This window comes from Bos grunniens, chromosome 8, assembly GCF_055505025.1.
Source record: "Bos grunniens cultivar Pamir isolate PY7600 chromosome 8, Bosgru_T2T1.0, whole genome shotgun sequence".
In the NCBI taxonomy this organism is placed as follows: Eukaryota; Metazoa; Chordata; class Mammalia; order Artiodactyla; family Bovidae; genus Bos; species Bos grunniens.
In genome coordinates this window covers 100,679,546-100,702,328 of record NC_141172.1, presented here as the reverse complement: position 1 = coordinate 100,702,328, position 22,783 = coordinate 100,679,546, and the positions used below count along the sequence as shown (strand labels likewise).

The following is a 22,783-nucleotide window of genomic DNA, read 5'->3' as shown; positions in this document are numbered from 1 at the left end:
TCTGAAATCAAACCGTGTATTTCTGTGTATTCTGTATATTTAATATAAAGAAAGTCCTTCTTTAGTATGCATATGTTATTGTTCAGTCACTAAGTCATATCTAACTCTTTGTGAACCCAGGGACTACAGCATTCCAGGCTTCCCTGTCCTTCACGATTTCCAGAAATTTGCTCGAACTCATGTCCATTGCTTTGTATTTGTTATTCTTTTGAAAGAAAAGAAAATGTCATAATTATTTTTGTGAAGTTTGTACAGTCTTTGTTTCTTAAGTTTCTACCACTGGAGAGAATATTTATATTATTAAGATATGATTGTTTAGGGCAGTATTCTCCATCCACTTTAAACTGCTAACCCATGAATTAAATATCTTTCTGTAAACAAAATCCAAAAGATGAAGAAGATAAAAATAGAAATGAAAGCGGAAGGAAAAGGCTGGCATTTCAGAAGAGAGAAGGGCATGGAGGAAAACATAAGTGACAGATAGGAAGTAGGGAGTATTAAAAACTCCTTTTAGAGTTAAGTTTAACACTTCTCAGGTGGCTCAGTGGTGAAGAATCCACCTGCCAATGCAGGAGATGCAGGTTCGATCTCTGGGTCAGAAGATCCCCTGGAGGAGGAAATGGCAACCCACTCCAGCATTTTTGCCTGGGCAGTCCCATAGACGGAGGAGCCTGGAGGGCTACAGTTCACGGTGTCACAGAGTCAGACACGACTGAGTGACTGAGCATGCAGTTTTAACACATACATATTGGCAGGGGTATCTTACCATCAAGTAAGCCATGATTGGATGAACAATTCCAAAAAACATATTAAACCAAAATATGTTTTTCTTTTTTAATACAGCATCAAATTAATCTATAAACATCCTTATTTTTCAACTTTGTTTTTAAAAAATATTGCACTATATCTTTCATTCTTATTTTTACTTGAGAACTATTAGGTTTAACCTACAAAAAAGAAAATATTAAATATTACTAGTGACATCCAAATTTCTTTTCTTCTAATACAGATGAAATAAAACACCAAATATGTTTAAAAGACTATACTGCTGCTAAGTTGCTTCAGTCATGTCCAACTCTGTGGGACCCCATAGACGGCAGCCCACCAGGCTCCCTCGTCCCTGGAATTCTCCAGGCAAGAACACTGGAGTGGGTTGCCATTTCCTTCTCCAATGCATGAAAGTGAAAAGTGAAAGTGAAGTCGCTCAGTCGTGTCTGACTCTTAGTGACCCCATGGATGCAGCCTTCCAGGCTCCTCCGTCCATGGGATTTTCCAGGCAAGAGTACTGGAGTGGGGTGCCATTGCCTTCTCTGAAAAGACTATACTCAGATCAGATCAGATCAGATCAGTCGCTCAGTCGTGTCCGACTCTTTGCGACCCCATGAATCGCAGCACGCCAGGCCTCCCTGTCCATCACCAACTCCCAGAGTTCACTCAGACTCACGTCCATCAAGTCAGTGATGCCTTCCAGCCATCTCATCCTCTGTCGTCCCCTTCTCCTCCTGCCCCCAATCCCTCCCAGCATCAGACTCTTTTCCAATGAGTCAACTCTTCGCATGCGGTGGCCAAAGTACTGGAATTTCAGCTTTAGCATCATTCCTTCCAAAGAAATCCCAGGGCTGATCTCCTTCAGAATGGACTGGTTGGATCTCCTTGCAGTCCAAGGGACTCTCAAGAGTCTTCTCCAACACTACAGTTCAAAAGCATCAATTCTTCAGCGCTCAGCCTTCTTCACAGTCCAACTCTCACATCCATACATGACCACAGGAAAAACCATAGCCTTGACTAGACGAACCTTTGTTGGCAAAGTAATGTCTCTGCTTTTGAATATGCTATCTAGGTTGGTCATAACTTTCCTTCCAAGGAGTAAGTGTCTTTTAATTTCATGGCTGCAGTCACCATCTACAGTGATTTTGGAGCCCAGAAAAATAAAGTCTGACACTGTTTCCACTGTTTCCCCACCTATTTCCCATGAAGTGATGGTACCAGATGCCATGATCTTTGTTTTCTGAATGTTGAGCTTTAAGCCAACTTTTTCACTCTCCTCTTTCACCTTCATCAAGAGGCTTTTGAGTTCCTCTTCACTTTCTGCCATAAGGGTGGTGTCATCTGCATATCTGAGGTTATTGATATTTCTCCCGGCAATCTTGATTCCAGCTTGTGCTTCTTCCAGTCCAGCGTTTCTCATGATGTACTCTGCATAGAAGTTAAATAAACAGGGTGACAATATACAGCCTTGACGTACTCCTTTTCCTATTTGGAACCAGTCTGTTGTTCCATGTCCAGTTCTAACTGTTGCTTCCTGACCTGCATACAAATTTCTCAAGAGGTAGATCAGGTGGTCTGGTATTCCCATCACTTTCAGAATTTTCCACAGTTTACTGTGATCCACACAGTCAAAGGCTTTGGCCTAGTCAATAAAGCAGAAATAGATGCTTTTCTGGAACTCTCTTGCTTTTTCCACGATCCAGCGGATGTCGGCAATTTGATCTCTGGTTCCTCTGCCTTTTCTAAAACCAGCTTGAACATCAGGAAGTTCACGGTTCACATATTGCTGACGCCTGGCTTAGAGAATTGTGAGCATTACTTTACTAGCGTGTGAGATGAGTGCAATTGTGCGGTAGTTTGAGCATTCTTTGGCATTGCCTTTCTTTGGGATTGGAATGAAAACTGACCTTTTCCAGTCCTGTGGCCACTGCTGAGTTTTCCAAATTTGCTGGCATATTGAGTACAGCACTTTCACAGCATCATCTTCAGGATTTGGAATAGCTCAACTGGAATTCCATCACCTCCACTAGCTTTGTTTGTAGTGATGCTTTCTAAGGCACACTTGACTTCACATTCCAGGATGTCTGGCTCTAGGTCAGTGATCACACCATTGTGATTATCTGGGTTGTGAAGATCTTTTTTGTACAGTTCTTCTGTGTATTCTTGCCATCTCTTCTTAATATCTTCTGCTTCTGTTAGGTCCATACCATTTCTGCCCTTTATCGAGCCCATCTTTGCATGAAATGTTCCTTTGGTATCTCTGATTTTCTTGAAGAGATCCCTAGTCTTTCCCATTCTGTTGTTTTCCTCTATTTCTTTGTATTGATCACTGAAGAAGGCTTTCTTATCTCTTCTTGCTATTCTTTGGAACTCTGCATTCAGATGCTTATATCTTTCCTTTTCTCCTTTGCTTTTCGCTTCTCTTCTTTTCACATCTATTTGTAAGGCCTCCCCAGACAGCCATTTTGCTTTTTTGCATTTCTTTTCCATGGGGATGGTCTTGACCCCTGTCTCCTGTGCAATGTCACGAACCTCATTCCATAGTTCATCAGACACTCTATCTATCAGATCTAGGCCCTTAAATCTATTTCTCACTTCCACTGTATAATCATAAGGGATTTGATTTAGGTCATACCTGAATGGTCTAGTGGTTTACCCTACTTTCTTTAATTTAAGTCTGAATTTGCAATAAGGAGTTCATGGTCTGAGCCACAGTCAGCTCCTGGTCTTGTTTTTGCTGACTGTATAGAGCTTCTCCATCTTTGGCTGCAAAGAATATAATCAATCTGATTTCGGTGTTGACCATCTGGTGATGTCCATGTATAGAGTCTTCTCTTGTGTTGTTGGAAGAGGGTGTTTGTTATGACCAGTGCATTTTCTTGGCAAAACTCTATTAGTCTTTGCCCTGCTTCATTCCGTATTCCAAGGCCAAATTTGCCTGTTACTCCAGGTGTTTCTTGACTTCCTACTTTTGCATTCCAGTCCCCTATAATGAAAAGGACATCTTTGTTGGGTGTTAGTTCTAAAAGGTCTTGTAAGTCTTCATAGAACCGTTCAACTTCAGCTTCTTCAGCGTTACTGGTTGGGGCACAGACTTGGATTACTGTGATATTGAATGGTTTGCCTTGGAAACGAACAGAGATCATCCTGTCGTTTTTGAGACTGCATCCAAGTACTGCATTTCGGACTCTTTTGTTGACTATGATGGCCACTCCATTTCTTCTGAGGGATTCCTGCCTACAGTAGTAGATATAATGGTCATCTGAGTTAAATTCACCCATTCCAGTCCATTTCAGTTCGCTAATTCCTAGAATGTTGACATTCACTCTTGCCATCTCTTGTTTGACCACTTCCAATTTCCCTTGATTCATGGACCTGACATTCCAGGTTCCTATGCAATATTGCTCTAAGACTATACTAATAAATGCCAAATGGAAGTTAAGAAAAACAGTTTAATTCCAAAAATTAGAAACTATAAGGATATAATATTTAAAGAAGAAAAGTAAATTGTTTATCCTCACAAATGAAACATCCTGAATTTTACATAGATAAATTAGCAAATTGTATCTAAGTTCAGTTGAGTTCAGTTGCTCAGTCGTGTCTGACTCTGAGACCCCCATGGACTGCAGCATGCCAGGCTTCCCTGTCCATCACCAACTCCCGGAGTTTACTCAAACTCATGTCCATTGAGTCGGTGATGCCATCCAACCATCTCATCCTCTGTCGTCCCCTTCTCCTCCTGCCCTCAATCTTTCCCAGCATCAGGGTCTTTTCCAATGAGTCAGCTCTTCGCATCAGGTGGCCAAAGTATTAGAGTTTCAGCTTCAACATCAGTCCTTCCAATGAACACTCAGGACTGATCTCTTTAAGGATGGACTGGTTGGATCTCCTTGCAGTCCAAGGGACTCTCAAGAGTCTTCTCCAATACCACAGTTCAAAAGCATCAATTCTTCGGTGCTCAGCTTTGTTTATAGTCCAAAACAGTGTTCAAAGATTAGAATCTACTAGGGTTTTATTTCTTCAAATTGTAAACAAGTTTTTGAATGATATATTTTGCTTCCTAGTATTCCCTGTAATCTAACATAAAAAATATATTTTAGCTTATAATTGCCCCAGGAGTGGAAGAGACTGCACTGATGATTCGACAAATTGCTGACCACAATTTAATGACCTCGAAAAGAGATCCTCATGAATGGTTGGATAAGTCCTGGCTTAAAGTTGCACCGTCTAAGGTTTATTTCCTAACATAGAAATTGAAGATTTGCAGAGCAAATATAAATATATGTACTTGAATTCTCTTTCTGGTAGCCATTTTCTTGTTCTATCATGCTTGCATTAGCATATGTAACAATATGCCATAATGCCATAAAGCGCAACATTTATTTAGACAATTTTCCAGAACTATGAGTATTTTTCAACTTCATAGAGCTATTTTAATGGGATCTTCTTTCATGAACTTTCAAAATGAACTTGTTTTAGGATGACCTAATGGCTTCAATGTCTAATATTTTAAGAATATAATAATTTTTCTAATTTCTACATTTAAACATTCAAGAATAGTAGATATGAGAATTGCACAATTCTATCATTCCATGATTCATCAGTAATTCAATTATATAATTCAAAGTGAAAGTAGAGTTATGAAATAGTTATAAGATTAGGTAGTTAATTTTTATAAATTCCTTTTGCTTAAGCATAAATATTTCCAGGTTCTCATACCAACCTAGTATTTCTGTTACCTTATTTTTAAATATATTCAAATCCTAAAATCATGGAAAGAGGATGGAGATCATTATATACTAACATGGAATGACTTTCAAAATATAGTAAATGAAATGTAAAAGTTGCAGTGCAGAGCAGCCAGTACACTACCATTTGTGTAAGAAAGGGGGAAATTAATATTTATATGTATTCATTTACAAATGAATAAAATATCTCTGGAAAGATACCACAAAGTGATATCATTGATTATCTCTAGAGAAAACTGAGGTTGTGAAGTAGGAATGGGACTTTTTACCATATACCTTTTAGTCCTTTTGAATTTTGAACTGTGTGACTATTTTACCTACTCAAAAAATAAAATTATAAAACAAATAAAATATTCATATATATTAAATCATAGGACTTTTATTTGCATAAACAGAATATAGTACTATCAGCAAGTATGGGCATGATCGGAACATTTTTGTGTGTATGTATATGCAATTTCCTTCCTACCAAGCCATGTCCAATCTACTAACATGTCTGTCATTTGATAAAATCAAAGAAGATGTAAAAAGTCAATGTAACCCAGAAAAAAAAAAGGAATTTAGTAATAAATGTGGCGGCTACATTTTTAGACATTTATGAGATCTTTCTGAAAACATATACTTCTAGACTTAGATAGAAGTTTCTCCTATACTCTTCATAATAGGCCTTTTCGAAATGGTAACATCTGTTAGACATCATGCACATGGTTTATTTTAACCAAACTATGATGGCACACGGTCTACAAAGAGAGAGCTGAAAAAATCTTGAGCTATATAATGAAGTCTCCTAAAAGGTTTCTCATTAGAAGAGCTATCATTAGATAACAATTGTCATTTGAAGGATATGAACTATAATGAATCACACTGGATGAGTGGTTAGACTCAATGAACTTTAAGATCCTTCCCAATTCTGGGTGTTAGACTCTTTACTGACAGACAAATTTATTTCCCTCCTGGCCATACTTTTTCCACCAAGCATCTCAAATTGAGTGGTAGGTGCAATGACATCAATTTTAATCTGCTAGAGTGAGCAGAGTAAAAAGACCACTTCTGATTATTCCTTAAACGTTTTTCTAGGAAGAAATGTACTTACTTGATTTTCCAAGTGTTACTCCATTGGTGGCTCAGCTCATGTTAAATAAAGGACCTTCACTGAACTGGATATTGTTAGCAACTCTTTGTCAACTTCAGGAACTCCTACCTGAAGTTCCAGAAAAAGTGTTAAAGGTTAGTTATTTGAAATCCATATTCTTCTATGAGTCTATTTCCTTTGCATTTGAGTATGTATTTTCATCATAATGGTTTTCAAAATGAAGGTATCCAAGTTTGTTTTGGACTTCAAAGGGTGAAGAAATAATTTACTTCAGCTAAATTTCATATAGAATTCTCACTAGTTGTCAAACACATTATACATTTTAAAGTTATAATTCTGCACAAATCATTTATCACATTGCAGATCATTTTGAAGTGTTATTATGCCCACAGATATTCAATTACACACTCTATTCTTACGTGTTTACATCATCTCTTCCAAACAGTTCTGATGCCTTCATGATAGTAGTTAAAGAGAACTTTAGACTTATCCGTAAGTCTCTTTAATTTTTATGAAGGAAATGGTATTCATGGATAACTTGTGTAACTAAAAATTCTATTTTAAGTGATTAGGAAATAGATGCAAATTACAATAAGTTTTTCTTTTAATGGGAGCCAAATTATGTTCTCTTCTCATAGATCAATATAATATCTTTGAATGGACTACTTATTTATAGTTTTCCTTATTTCCATATAGTTAAGCATCATTATTTATATTTACTTGATGGATTTTTATGTTGCATATTTATTATATTAATTAACTTTATAAATTTTTTAGCATTTTTGTGGCATCACTTCCTTATTCAAGATTAGTCCTTCCATAACAGAATCACCTCAAATTTCATCACCTCAGGAAAACAGGGATCAGACTAGAAACTTTACTTCTCAGAGTTCAGCTTCTGGCTCTTCAGATTCTGTCATTCAAGAACATATCAATTATCAGTATTCAGACTTAGGAGAGACAGTACATGAAGACACCAACAGCACTTCAAATTATACCTCTTCCCTTATGGAATTAAAAGAAATGCCAGGCATTTTACCATCTGTGAGTTCTTACAATCAGACCAGCCATTGGAAAGAGTCTAGTTGTAACCCTAACACGGTACAGAATAATTCTGTTCTGACTAATATGGAAGCAAGGAATGTGTCTGGTAATTCCTTTCTGAACCAGAATGATTCAGAGTCAGATGTCTTTTCTTTGGGTCTAACAGAAATGAATTATGAAACTATAATATCACCAATCAACACTCAGAAGAGAGTCACCCCTCACTTTATAAATTATCAGAAAAAGGGAACACATGAAAAAAAAGGACCTATAAAAAAAGAATTGTCAGCTCCTGTCTTTTCACTTGAGGGTTCTCAACCTCCTCTTCATTGGAACTTTAAGAGAAATGTATGGGAACAACAGAATCATTCATTCAACTTACAGAGTGGTGCAGAGCAGAGTACATGTGACAAATGGTACTCTCAGAAAGATAATTTATTCATTAATCAGCGAAAATATCAGTCAGATGAGTTAGAAGGCTTCATCTGTGAAAGTTCAAATGCTGGGACTAAAAAGACTTTCTGGAAAGAATTACCATCTGTCCCCAGTTTGGATTTATCCTGTGCTTCTGATTCTAATGTAAATCAAAAAGAATTCAACAGTCTTTATTTCTACCAAAGAGCTGGAAAATGTTTAGGACAGAAAAGGCACTCTGAGTCTTCATCTAACTCAGGAGACAACAACTCATTAACAGGTAACATGATTCAATAGTTGATAAAACTACTCTCTAAAGTAATTTTAAGAGATAGAATTATCTCCAAATTAAAACAAAATTTTGTTCTAATTACTACACTTAAGAATCTTCAATAACTTTGACATCAAATAAATCAAAATTCTAATTATAGACTTTTAAGAAAATAAATGCAAAAAAATTATGTCAAAATCTTGTAACTTTAGATGACTAAGCATTTAACTGAAGAAGTTATGGCTGATTCATACTGAAGTCTGACAGAAAACAGCAAAATTGTGTAAAGCAATTACCCCTCAATAAAAAATAAATTAGTTAAAATAAAAACACAGAACAAATCTAAGTCAAGCAGAAGGCTAAAAGTAACAAAAAGTAAGTAAAGAAATTAGCCAATTAGAAAAGTAGCCTCTTTGTCAAGCTGGGATATTTAATGAGCTAATATTTATTAAAAACTTATTATATTCCCTTTATGTGGATTATTTGATTGTTAGTCCTATTAAATAGATACTATTATTGGCTCTCTATTTTACAAAGGATGTTTTTGAATATTTAATCATATCAGTTTTTAAAAGGACTTTATTTTCCCATTTTCGGTTATTATACCTTTTGTGTATTTCTTATTGCATTGGTCTGAGCATTTAAAACAAAATATTAAGCTCTGATGGCTATACAAAGATGGCCTTACTATGATGGGAAAAAAAAAATAAAAAGAAAGGAGAAGCTGGAAGTTTCAAAACTCCTCTTTTACACAGACAATTTTGTGAGGCCAAAGGGTGCCAAAGAATCTTAAATTCTTTGTTTTATTAAAACAGAATCCCCAAACCATGTAAGTTCTAGGATTCCCAAAATTTAGATTTGGTCCCATAAATAGTCATAATTTGTTTTTTCCTGATTTTAAGGGGAAATATTCTTTCCCTGGGAGAAGGCAATGGCACCCCACTCCAGTACTCTTGCCTGGAAAATCCCATGGATGGAGGAGCCTGGTAGGCTGCAGTCCATGGGGTCGCTAAGAGTCGGACACGACTGAGCGACTTCACTTTCACTTTCCACTTTCATGCACTGGAGAAGGAAATGGCAACCCACTCCAGTGTTCTTGCCTGGAGAATCCCATGGACGGAGAAGCCTGGTGGGCTGTCTATGGGGTCGCACAGAGTCGGACACGACTGAAGTGACTTAGCAGCAGCAGCAGCAGCATTCTTTCCCTAGTTTTGTAAGAACTTTTGCAAGAAATAAATGCTGAATTTTATTTCAAACTCTTTTTGGTTCCTATTGGGGAAAATCAAAATGTTTTCTCTCTTGACATTAATATCAGTCAACATTTACAGGTATACTTATAATCATTTATGTGATGAACCTAAGTGGCTTTTAAGAAATGATTTTTTTATATATGCTATTGAATATGGTTACTATTTATTATTTGCTTTTCATATCTACATTCAAATGAAATTAATTTATTGTGTTCTTTATTTGTACTCTGTCAAGTCCTGACATAAATTTGTCCAGAACTATTGGTATAACATCAAGATAATTTTCCATTTGTCTTGAATGTATATTTGTGGTCTCTGTGATAAAAATTATCTACTGCATTGCCTTTTAAATTTCCTCAAAATGTATCCAGAACTTGCAATTATGAGACTATATTGCTGGGAATAATTACTACCATTCTAAATATTTTAGCCTCTCTTTTTATTACTTTAATCAATCAACCTCTGTAAGTATACAAATCTAGAATATTTCAAACTGTGTCATATCTAACACAGTCATGAAAGGTGAGTCCATCCATGATCAGAGCTCAGGATAAATTCTTCAACATTACAGATATGCACTAAGAAATGGACTTAAGGAAAACTTAAAAGCAAGAGTCTTAAATCCAGGGAGATTTAATTGTTTGTGCAAGGCAAGAACATACACATACATGTGTGTTACACTAATTAGTATCAGGCCTGTAAGAATAGGCACATTTGTGCTAAAAATTTAATTTTTAATAGTCACTCTTTTATTTCAGTTTGGACGTTTCAACACTGTAAATACATGATAAAGAGACAAGATCCACCTGAGCATTTGAGAAAAAAAAATAGCTACACTTACTATTATCAGAAATAAAACAGCTTTCTTTTTTCTTCCTTTTAACAGATTTCACGTGCTTACAACCAGCGCAATTCAAAAAACAACGTCTTGTGTATGAAAAAGTCCCTGGTAGGCTTGACGGGCAAACTCGTCTGAGGTTTTTTTGAAAGAAAGAGTAGTGCTGCATGCCACATTTCACTGTTTTTTTAATGATAAACTAGTAATAAAATTATTTAGATTTGATCACGTATCAAAGAAAATGCTATTGTTCTTAGATGTTCTTGATGTTCCTATATTAAATTTCATAATATACATTCTACTTTATAGTTTATCTTTGTAAGTATTCTAATCAGCAAAATATTGTTATAAGATCCAAATATCTCCCCAGTTCACCTAAATATATTGAGCCCTTTTTTTAAAGAGAGGCAGAAAACCTTACTGAGTGTATAATCTAAGGGTTATTTTGCTGTCTCCTCAAAGGCCCGCTGCCTCCAGCAAGTCTTTGAAAGGAGCTTCCATCTCAGTCTGACCCTCTGAGTTCAGAAGTGAAGATCACCACAGTTCACCCTCCACCACCAACTTAAAACCTAGGGCAAAACTGAAGTTAGAGAACTTCCAATCAAAATGTTGTCTTCACAAACAAAATATTCAAACAAATCACTAAGAGAAAACATTTGCTACCCACATGATAGCAAAAGGGCTTACATTCCTAATATACAACAAATTCCTACAAATTGATAGGCAAAATACAACGTAATAGAAAACTGGGCAAAATTTGAATAGATATTTCTCACAGAAGAAACAAAAATAGCCGGGAACTTATTTAAAACCGTATGTAGCTTCATTATTTATCAGGCAAATACCTATTAAAACAATAAGTTACTATTTTTTCACCTATCAGATCAGCAAAATTTTTGAGAATTCATAATATCAACTGTCAGTATATGGGAGAAAGAATGCTTTCCTGTACAGTTGGAGAGGATAGTTGGTTTTTTTTTTTTCCTTTTTTTTTTTTTAAATTTTATTTTATTTTTAAACTTTACAATATTGTATTAGTTTTGCCAAATATTGAAATGAATCCGCCACAGGTATACCTGTGTTCCCCATCCCGAACCCTCCTCCCTCCTCCCTCCCCATACCCTCCCTCTGGGTCGTTCCAGTGCACCAGCCCCAAGCATCCAGTATCGTGTATTGAACCTGGACTGGTGACTCGTTTCATACATGATATTATACATGTTTCAATGCCATTCTCCCAAATCTCCCCACCCTCTCCCTCTCCCACAGAGTCCATACGACTGATCTATACATCAGTGTCTCTTTTGCTGTCTCGTACACAGGGTTATTGTTACCATCTTTCTAAATTCCATATCATCGCAGCACTGTTTATAATAGCCAGGACATGGAAGCAACCTAGATGCCCATCAGCAGATGAATGGATAAGAAAGCTATGGTACATATACACAATGGAGTATTACTCAGCCATTAAAAAGAATACATTTGAATCAGTTCTAATGAGGTGGATGAAACTGGAACCTATTATACAAAGAAATAAGCCAGAAAGAAAAACACCAATATAGTATACTAACGCATATATATGGAATTTAGAAAGATGGTAACAATAACCCTGTGTACAAGACAGCAAAAGAGACACTGATGTATAGATCAGTCTTATAGTTGGTATATTTTTAAATAGATGATTGTAGGTTTCTAATTCCTATAGTAATTATATTCCATTGAATACATTTAAAAGATGTTTTAATTTTAAAATGTCAATATTTCTAATAAAATTTTATTCTTTGCAGCTACTCAGAGTTATAATGAAACTTTTATATGTCTCTAAAATGGAGGTATGGGAATCTCTGGTGGCTCAGTGGTAAAGAATCCACCAGCTATACAAGCAATGTAGGTTCGATCCCTAGGTCGAGTAGATCCTCTGGAAACGGAGGAAACGGCAACCTGCTCCTGTTTTCTTGCCTGGGAAATCCTATGGATAGAGGAGCCTGGCAGGCTACAGTCTATGGGGTCACCAAGAGTTGGACATGACTTAGCAACTAAGCCACCACCACCAGCAAAATGGAGGTACATGGATTTTGAACATTATTTTGGCAAAAATGGTTGAAGACCATAGGCATATTCTTCCTGTCTCTTTCCTGGTTTCTGAAATGGTCATCCTGTTACTACTAAAACTGATTTGTACCTTCTGAGATCCAATGGACATTCAGACATCACCTCACTTGATTTCTCTTCAGTGTTTGATACACGTCCTCCCTTTGGAAACAGGCTCGACTTTACATCAACTCTCTTTTATTTATATATAGGATGTTTGGTTTTGCTTGAGTATGTGGACGGTGGAGACTTCAAAGAGAAATTATTTCTGGAAATTTTATTAGAATTTCTATTGTACTTTCTTAGTTTCAGCAGGTTTGCTCCTAAACCAAGGTAAGGCTGTCTTCCCAGCTTGCAGATCTCCTTGATCCCATCTTTAATCAGCTTGCAGAGGAGACGAGTTTCTTCAACGCCCTACACTGAGGCAAGCTTAGGCCAAGCTATCAACACACACCCCTCTGCCTCCTCACCAAATGCAGTGAAAGCACCTGAGCCCTTCTGCCTGCATTTCTCAGTGATGCTTGGTGTTTAAGGACACATTCATTTTACCTGGGCCTGGAGCAGCCTCTTGTGCTGTTGCCCAACAGTGGCAAGAATACTGGAGCAGGTAGCCATTTCCTTCTTCAGGGAATCTTCCTGACCCAGGGATCTAACCCAAGTCTCCAGCATCGGCAGGTGGATTCTTCACCACTGCGCCACCTGGGAAGCCCATTATCAGAGGTATTATTGAGAGGCAGGTCTGTGTTGGTACCCTAGGAACAGAGAATATGAGTAAATGAGCTCTGCTTCAGCACCGACTGAAGCAGTTGGGTTGGTCCATAGAAGCCTGAAGGGTCTGGAAAGGCCTTTATTAGGGGCTTACAAGTGTCAGTCCAGCCTCCAAGATCCTCTCCCAAACACCACATCACATGAAGATACTTAGAATAGTCCCAACTTCCCAGTTTCTTGCCATGGAAACTTCCATTCTTTCTCTCAGAGCATTTCCCCGTTACGTTTTTTTTATGTTTGAAGGGGAGTTACTTGCCCAAACTTAGATCTATGACTGGTAGTTGTGATGCTCTCCTCTGAGGACCTTTGAGTGGCTTTACCCCCAAGTTCCTAGGCCCAGCCCAAACTTTGTCAGACTCATCAGAATATCAGCTGCCCCTTGCAATTGTAGGGGGAGGTGATACTCCTTCCCTTGTCACTGAGACTCAGCATACAACTGGGCACAAACACCAGGGTGTCCCACTCTTTGCCTCTCACAGTAAGAGTCTGGTTTTTCTCCCCAAATAATAAGCCTGCCCTAAAGCAAACAATCCAACAATTGTAATAAGTGGGAGTAGCCTGGGTTGGTGGGGATGGGGAGTGCAAACTGTAGCAATCCAAAATGAAAGCTGAAGAAAACATGTCTTCTGCTTTTGCTTTTTTATTTGCTTTATTGTTTTTACTGTACAAGAATTTTAAATTTCATACTTATCTATTTAAATTGCTTATTTATTTATTACATTTAATTTGATCAAGTATACACCCCTTTTCTTTTTTGATTTCTGGGTTTCCTGCTTTTTTTAGGAAGCCCTCTTTTACCCTGAAGTTACACAACTATTCTAACTTTCCTTCTGATGCCTGTGTATCACCTTTCTTTAACCTATGTGGAATTTTTTTACAGAGTATAATACAGGCCCAATTTTATTTCCTTCTAAATGGATTGCCAGTAATGCCAACACCATTTGTTTCCCTTGAATAGGAAAAAAAAAAAAATCAGGCCTACTTCTGTACTATTATGATCAATTCAATCATCTATTTGGCTATTCCTAGGACCACAATAATATTGTTTATTTTGAATTTGTTTTTTTAAAACATATCATTTTGATTCAGCAGTTTCAAAGTAAGTTAGTACCTGGTAAGGCAAGTTTTACCCTCCCATGTTTTATACACACTCACACACACAGAGTTTTAAAAGCTATTCTTGGACTCTTGATTTTCCATATAAATTTTCAGTTATTTTAACTAACTTCTCTTAAAAAATAAAAAAGGAATTCCAATAATCTACATAAATTTTAGTAAGATTGCATTTTAATGACATCATCCTATAATCCTGAAATTTTAGATTCTGTTCTATAAACATTGGTAAAATTTTTCTTTGATTCTTGCACTTTTGTTAAATGTATTCTGAGTATTTTTTATAGCTTTGTCATTAAAGTAGAAATGGGATACAGTTTCCATTTCTACTTTTAAGATTATAGTTAGTTTACAAAGATGTGTCCATTTCCATTTTTAACTATTGTCTGTGTAGAAAATACTTTTTATTTTTTTATATCTACTTTACATTTAGCCACCCTCCTAAATTGTATTACAAACTCAAGTATTCTTTTTACTAAACTCTTGAGTTTTCAAAGTGTAAAATTATATAACCCATAAATGCAGATATTACTTCTTAAATGTTTACACCATTTCATTTTTTTCATCTTACTGCATTAGCCAAAACTTCCAAAGTAATGCTGAATAGTGGTGATAAAAAAAAGTATCTTGATTGTTTCTAATATACTGAATGCTCCCACATTTCACCGTGTAATATTAAATTTACTGTTGGTTTTAATAAACTGCCTTTATCATCTTTAATTTCTTTCTCATTTCACGAATTCACTTTGTTTTTATTCAGAACAACTACTGAATTTTATCAAATGACTTGCTGGCATAAATTCTCTTCTTTAAACCCTTCATGTAAAGAATAACAATGCTTTGCTTATGTTGAACTAGCTTTGTCAGCTTGTATCTTCTCTCTTGATAAACTACTGAACCTGATTTGCTTATATTTAAGACGCAACTATATTCATATGTGAGATGTCTATATTTTTCTTGTACTATCTTACCAAGTTTTTGCCAAAGGGAAAGTGAAATCAAGAGGTGTTTTTTTTTTCCTGACACATCAAAAGCTGTACATAATTAATGTATACAACTTAATGAGTTTGGAGATAAGTATATACCTATGAAACCACAACACAATCTATGCCATAAACTTACCCATTACTTCCAAAAGTTTCTTCCTGCCTTATTATTTTTGTGATAAGAACAATTAACATAAAATTTACTCTTAGCAAATTTTAAAGTAAACAGTACAGCTCTCTTAACCATAGGCACTATGCTGAACAGCAGATCTCTAAGGCTTACTAGTCTTTTATAACTGAAAATGTGTCTTTTAATGGAGACTTTTCTAAATGCTTCTTGTTGTTAAGATGGAGAATAGAAAATGTTTAAGTGCTAATAAAAAGAATCCAAGAGAGAAGCTGAAGATAAAGGACAGAAAGGACAATTGATAATATGACACTTCAGAGAAGATGAAACAGATCCACAGAATGAATAAATGGGTTAGAAAAGGGACATCTGAATTTTGATCCCATGGAAAGGATTTAGATCACTTAGATTTAGAAGTTTAGTGGCTGGAAGTTAAAGGAGTTCCAAGTAATGACTTCTACATTCTCTACTGTAACACTACTTATGTTCAAAGATATCCCCATTTATCTATGGATTTATCCATAGCTAGACAGTGTATTAAAAAGCAAAGACATCACTTTGCTGACAAAGGTCCATATAGTCAAAGCTATGGTTTTTCCAGTATGGATGTGAGAGCTGGACCATAAAGAAGGCTAAGTGCTGAAAAATTGATGCCTTTGAATTGTGGTGCTAGAGAAGACTCTTGAAAGTCCCTTGGACAGCAAGGAGATTAAACCAGTCAATCCTAAAGGAAATCAATGTTGAATATTCACTGGAAGGACTGATGCTGAAGCTGAAGCTCCAATACTTTAGCTACCTGATTCAAAGAGCCGACTCATTGGAAAAGACCCTGATGCTGGGAAAGATTGAAGGCAGGAGGAGAAGGGGGTGACAGAGGATGAGAGGGTTGGATGGCATCACTGACTCAATGGACATGAATCTGAGCAAACTTAGGAGACAGTGAAGGACAGGGAAGCCAGGCCATGCTGCAGTCCACGGGGTTCCAGAGTTGGACACGACTTAGCGAGTGAACAACAAGAATAGATAGCTATCTCAAAGAGCAAATGTTGCCAGTAATTGAGATATGTCTGCATATTATACCTATTTTTCACAAAATTCTACAAGGACTTGTAAACAAAAATTTCACTTCCCACTTTCAGCACTCAATCGCCCAAGCAAACAAAATCTATGAAGCCTTAAAACAAAATCAGACATAAAATGTTGCTGTCATTAGTAGAAATTAAGCAGAAATTTTATTTCCAAGTTCTTCAAAGATTAAAACAAACACAAATAAAGTATTCTTTTAAGTGTCCCAAATTAAATCAAAGGCACATCATCAAAATAATACACCTGTGACATTAAAAATTCATTTAGGTTGTCATATTTCCACATTACTTTTAAAAAATCATTTGCAATGCTCTGTAGATCACATTTAAATATGAAATAATTTAGTATATTTTTTTTTTAAGTAAAACCACCCCTATTAAGTAGAGGAACTTAAGACGAAGATCAAATCTGCTTCATATACAGGATGGGGCAGTCTCATACAGAAAACAACATTCATCTTTTCAAACAAGGTTGCTAAGAAACAGATCCCATGCTTAGTCTTGAAAATAAAACAATCTCCTCATTTAGAAAAATCAAGACATCATTTGATTAACAAAGCCCATTTTTCCCCCAATTTTATACTTGCCTGTCTTCATTTAGAAATTATAAATTCATGAGAAAAGAACAAATTTTGTTATGGTATAAAGATCTTAGTTGGGAACAGCAAATTACAAATATTCAATTTTTTAACAAAGAACACTGTTTTCCTTCCCAAAATGTAAACATCTAGTAAATAAAACATACATAACATTCCAGGCATAGAAACGCTAGTAATTCACTTAATGAAAGAAGTGTATTTTGGTATATTTGGCGGTAAGGTTTTTGTTTAAGTATAAAGCACTTCAACAAAGAATCAGGCCATTATTATTTAAAATCTCCACCTTCACCCAGTTTCCTTATTGAGTAGAAACATCGATTTCTGTAGAATGTTGGCTAAAGGACCAGGTCACAGGAACGGTCCTGTGAAATATCTAGAAGTCACGTGGTTAGAGAAGTGTTTTCTTGAAATTTGGAGGCAGGCATTCATCAGTTTGTGCTTGAAAGCATTCTTCAGCCAACTTCTTCTCTACTGTAAAGAAAATTTGGTAGGTTTTCACTTAGTAAGATTTATACATAAAATTAACTAGTCATTATTTCATAGGTCAGTTTAGGGTTCTCAAAGTAGAAAGTAATAGGTTAATATCAGAAAATCCAAACCACACCATTGAATGAGTAACACCCATGAAAGTGCTTTGTAAAAAGACAAATGCTATGCCAACATAAGACTATTATTTTAATATCATAAATGTAGACATTTTCCATTAAAAGATACAATAGCACCTAATAGTATTATTACTTCCTTCTTGTTAACGTGAATAATTTCCTTTTCAAGTATATGAAAAAAGACCTAAGATGATTACTTCCTGTATAAACACCCCTTGTGTATGTGTGTGTGCTCACTCAGTTGTATCTGACTCTTTGTGAGTCCATGGACTGTAGCCTGCCAGGCTCCTCTGTCTGTTCATGGAATTTTCCAGGCAAGAATACTGGAGCGATTGCCATTTCCTACTCCAGGGGTTCTTCCCAGATCAGGGATCGAAACTGCATCTCCTGCATTGACAGACGGATTCTTTACCACTGCGCCACCTGGAGAACCCATAAACACTCCTGAGAATATGTAACTTGAAATATACTGGCCCCAAAAGACTAATAATTTATGCCCTGACCTCTTAAAAAAAAAAAGTGAAAATATGAATTAAGACCCCATATAACACATTAGAACCCAGGAAATGTAGGCTACCCTTTAAAGAGGTGTTTTCATTTCAAGAATACATTTTTAAGGCTCTTTTAATCCTACTTACACTTTCCCCAGTTACTACATTTGTTCCTCCATTAATACACAGAAATACATTCTGAAAGCCTCTAGGAAAGAAATCACAGCTGGTGGCAGGAACGAGTCTCCTCTGCAGAGTGCTTAGTCCCAAGAGTAACCAGTCAGTTGACAGCACCAAGCAACATCACAACTCCAGGATGGTGTAAGGACAGAGAAGACGGTATTAAGGACAAGAAATTACTGTTGGCCAAGTCAGCTCAAAAGCTCAAGTACATAAGGATATTATCATCTGGTGAGTTAGTACAAGGGGATTGAGGCTCTCCTAATTAGATGTATTTCACAAGCCAGCAGATTAGAGTCACCCTTCAGGTAAAGTTGTGCATTTTGCTGAGATTTATTTTAATTTCCTCAAGAACAGTAGAAATGTAAGAAGCCCCAGGATAATCCCATGGCCCCAAGATGGCCTGGGGTATCATTACTCACCAGTCTTCAGAGTAAAGCACAGGACCTGGGCTCCCGAAAGGGATTGCTTCCAGCTGGAACGCCCACCAGCAAGGCATCCTTGCAGGCATTCTGCATGCAGTATTGCTGAAGCTCCGCGGCCGCCTGAGAGACCTGGAACAAAGGGACACGAGCTCCTGACATGCTGCTCACAGCCAGATCCATCCAGCAGTCACTTGAAACTCTGAAAAATGATCGTACAACCTGATAAAGGTCACACTTTCTACAACCTCCAAGAGTCTCTTTTTGCTGCAAGTTCTAATAACTGAACTCCAAAAAGGGAAAGTTACAACTTCTATGAACTCTGATTTAGGGCCTTTTTGTTTTAGTGGCTTATTCGACCAAGGAAAGAGAAAACATATTTTTCACCCATATAGAATCCTGGTTTTGAGACAAAGTGTAAAGAAGTAGCTTATCCTAATGTGCCCTTTACAAATTTTCACTTATAAACCATGCATTGATATATCCAGATTTGCCATGTGGACAGACTGTTTTAATATTTACAAGGCTTGGTAGAGCCTTATCCAGTCTGCTCAAAGCAAGTGATGAGGTTCCTCCATCATGCTTTTGAAGCAGAATAGCTTACTGGTCAAGAGTGCAGCCTCTGGGCACATTACTTCTCATCTGGGAAATGTATTTGTAATAGTGCCTACCTCAGTGAGTTGATGTAATAATTAAATGAGTTAATGCACATAAAGCACTTTCCAATGAGTCAGCGCTTTGTATCAGGTGGCCAAAATAATAGAATTTCAGTATCAATCCTTCCAATGAATATTCAGGGTAGATTTCCTTTAGGACTGACTGGTTTGATTTCCTTGCTGTCCAAGGGACTCTCATAAGTTATTAATTCAAAAGAAATCTGGAACCAATTATGCTCATGCTAATTATGTCTCCTTCAGAGGGAACAGGGGAACTCCACACATGATGGGTAGAAAGAGACTATCTCCTAGGACCCCCAGAAAAGTGGGACTAACTAGACGCTAGCCTAAATAATATGGTCAAAAAGTTAAGGTGGAAGATATGCAGAGAAAATAGGAGAAGAATTAGGTGGTCAAGATTTCTCTTGCACTTTCAAGGGGCAGAGACTCTGGCCTGGGAGAGTGTAAGCCCAACCCTTAGAAGTTGTATCCTCTCAATGGAAGTGGGCTAAACCCCACTGAAATCATATTCCTTTCCTTGGTTGGAGCCCAGGCTGACCAATCAACTTCTGAGCGACTTCTCCAAAGCAAGTAAGGGTCCTTGTAACGATACTGAGCATTCCAATCAATGGAAAGGGGTGCCTCCCATCAAATGCTTTGAAACCAGTATTCTGCTTTATTTACCAGTTAGCAAGTCTGCAAAAGAAAAGACATCTCTGGATGTGCTGAGAACATCCGTCTGTCACTGAGCCCTGAAATGAGGCAGACCAGAGACCCTGGATGGCTGTGACTCCCTAAGGTGCTGCCTGAGAAAAATCCTGCCAAGCACCCTAAACCATACTCCCATGAGGACACCCCACAAAGAAGCTGCGTGACTTTGAGCAAGTCACTTGACTTCTCCTGGCCTTAGTTTCATCACCTGTAACTATTTTTAAAATGCAGATAAGAATACCTCCCCCAGCTACTTCCCAGGATAGGCAGACATCCGGCTTACGGTTTTTCTTTCCATCTCAGGCCCCAACATCATCCTCAACATTTCCAGCAATCCTAATTTCCATTTCCTGAGCTCTTCTCCTCAAACAACCTCCTCAACACCAACAGTTATAGCCAACACTGCTCCGCGTCTGAAATTGCACACTCCAACATCCTACCTTCTGATCACAATCTCTCCTGCTGCTTCCTGCCTTCTCACTACACCTGCTCTTTGACCTCAAGGGGAACATCTCTTCCTTTTTCATCTGGCCCATCACAGGGAGGCTGGCTCTGTTCCTTCTCGGTTCAGCCTCCTTCTAGCCAGACCCTCGGACTCCTTGCTCTCTACTCCCATTTCTATCTTTCTGGCAAATCTCCCCTGCTAACTCACCACTTGGATCAACCACCATTCACCACAGATGCCTGGGTGGCCAAAATGCTGCTAGAGACAAAAGAAGAAAAAGAAGAAGGAAAATAAGACAATCAATCTCACAGTAGCTAGGTCTTCGGAATCGCAAGGTGTCTCCGAATGTGTCTGCTGGGGGTTCTTTGGCAATCCCCACAGCGCTCTCTCCCCCATCCTCAGCTCTTGTGACTCCATTAGTTCCCCTTTTTTCTGCCCTAAAAGAAAACTCGGCCTCCTATTCCACAAAGACATTTGTCATCATACAAGTTCTTAGGTCTCTATCTGGAAATATATATGTTTACACATATCTTTCTTCCTTTCTTATCTCAGAAGGTGCCCCCTCCAATCCCAGGCACCCTCAGACTCCCTGTCTCTACCTCCAGTTCTCCTCCCTTTGTTTCTCCCCCTTGACCTAGAAATACAGTGTGTTCCTTCCTCTCACCTCAAAATACAGCTTTTCATTTCCTAAATTAAAAAAAAAAAAGTTTCTTCTTTAAAACCAGATTTTTTTTTTCAAAAAGTGTCTGCCTATCCTATTATAATTTATATTTGGCTTCTATAACTATGTCACTGAAGCCTCCTTTGTATTCCACAACTCTCTCTTTACCTTGTATATAATCTTCACATCACTTTCTGAAATTATTTTATTTATTGGTTAATATGTTTATTATTTACCTTCCCCCAAGGAATCACCGTATTTTCAGTGCACAGAATAGGGCGTGGTCCAGAGTAAAGGCACTATCCGGTCCACGAGTATCAGAGTAGTGTTCATTCATTCACACACACATTCTACAAATAATGCTGTATGCTAGTTGGTAAACACAATTACACACCAGAGGCTTTTTATCAAGTGACTAAACACTAAACAAAGGCCCCAGTTTTTGATAACCTCTCCTTCGGCGCTCCAGTATCCCGGCTTTCTCTCGCTTCTCTTCTCACAGCCATCTCTTTCAGCGGGTCCCTGGCTTCCACGCTCCGGTAACTTCAGTTTTCACTCCCCTGCGGTCTTTCAGCTTTGTTCTCTGAGCTTCGGCCAAAGCAGTCAAACAGCTCCCGGGCATCTCTTCAAAGTCCACGTAGCCGAAACTGAACGCACCATCTCTCGCCCCTACCGTAGCGAATGGCCACGCCATCCATCCCGTTACCAGGCCGGAAAGCCGGGCAATGCCCTCCTCCCCTCGCATCCTATCAACCCATCACCGAGGCCCGTCCATTCAGTCGCCTCCGCAGCTCAGGACCCCCTTCTCCCGCACCCGCCGAGTTCGGGGAGGGGAGGCCACCAGAGAGTCGCCTCCATTCCTGGGGTCCTCGCCTCTGCCCCGCACCCCGAGTCATTGTCCGCATCACTGAAACTTGACCGCCCCGGGGCGCTCGGTCCCGGACAGCGCTCGCGGAGACAGGAGCTTCTCCCCGGAGCCCCCAGACCAGGCCTCCCTCTCGGGTCCCCGCGCCGCCGCCTCTCCCGGGCGCTGGAGTCCGGCCCCGGCCTTGCGCGGACTCCCACCCACAGAGGCCGGGCCGCGCGAGCCAGGCCGGGCGCCGTCCTGAGGGCCGCCCACCGCGTCAGGCTCCCCGGCCAGCGCCGGGGTCGGCTCCGCAACCCTCCGCCCGGGAGCGGCCTGCTCCTCTCAGGCCCGCGGACGGCGGCACGGGGCGGGACGGGGCGGGAGCGGGCGGTCTCCGCGCCCGAGGCCAGGCGCCAGCCTCACCTTGATCCTCTCCACGCCGGCCTCCAGCTTGAGCTGCTCCACCAGGCGCTGCAAGGCGCTCACGCTGGCCCCGGAAGACATGGCGGCGGCCTGGGCTACGAGAGGACCGGCGGGCGGCCGGCAGCGAGACGCGAGGCCGGGAGGCGCGGC

The 22,783-nt window shown here is 38.7% G+C and overlaps 2 protein-coding genes across 3 annotated transcripts in view; one reads left to right on the top strand and one right to left on the bottom strand.

Moving 5' to 3' along the window:
* The window catches only part of SHOC1 (shortage in chiasmata 1), an 85,993-nt gene extending 75,325 nt beyond the window's left edge, over window positions 1-10,668 (top strand). The window contains exons 27-30 of the mRNA XM_086414132.1: window positions 4,869-5,000; window positions 6,594-6,743; window positions 7,387-8,347; window positions 10,475-10,668. Coding sequence (XP_086270258.1) covers window positions 4,869-5,000; window positions 6,594-6,743; window positions 7,387-8,347; window positions 10,475-10,575 — 1,344 coding nt within the window. The 3' untranslated portion in view covers window positions 10,576-10,668. The remainder of the gene's footprint in view (window positions 1-4,868; window positions 5,001-6,593; window positions 6,744-7,386; window positions 8,348-10,474) is intronic.
* A 6,044-nt stretch (window positions 10,669-16,712) lies between these two features.
* Window positions 16,713-22,748, bottom strand: GNG10 (G protein subunit gamma 10). Of its 2 annotated transcripts, XR_015132132.1 has the most exons (4): window positions 22,634-22,748; window positions 18,891-19,022; window positions 18,035-18,220; window positions 16,713-17,663 (listed from the first exon to the last, which is right to left on the bottom strand). XR_015132132.1 is itself a non-coding variant. In XM_086315964.1 (3 exons), the coding sequence occupies exons 1-2, from the start codon at window positions 22,712-22,714 to the stop codon at window positions 18,897-18,899; spliced, it is 207 nt and encodes a 68-aa protein (XP_086172090.1). In that variant the 5' UTR covers window positions 22,715-22,748; the 3' UTR covers window positions 16,713-17,663; window positions 18,891-18,896. The 2 variants fall into 2 exon arrangements, 1 of the variants encoding a protein (XP_086172090.1); XM_086315964.1 differs by lacking the exon at window positions 18,035-18,220.
* Between the last annotated feature and the right edge of the window lie 35 nt (window positions 22,749-22,783).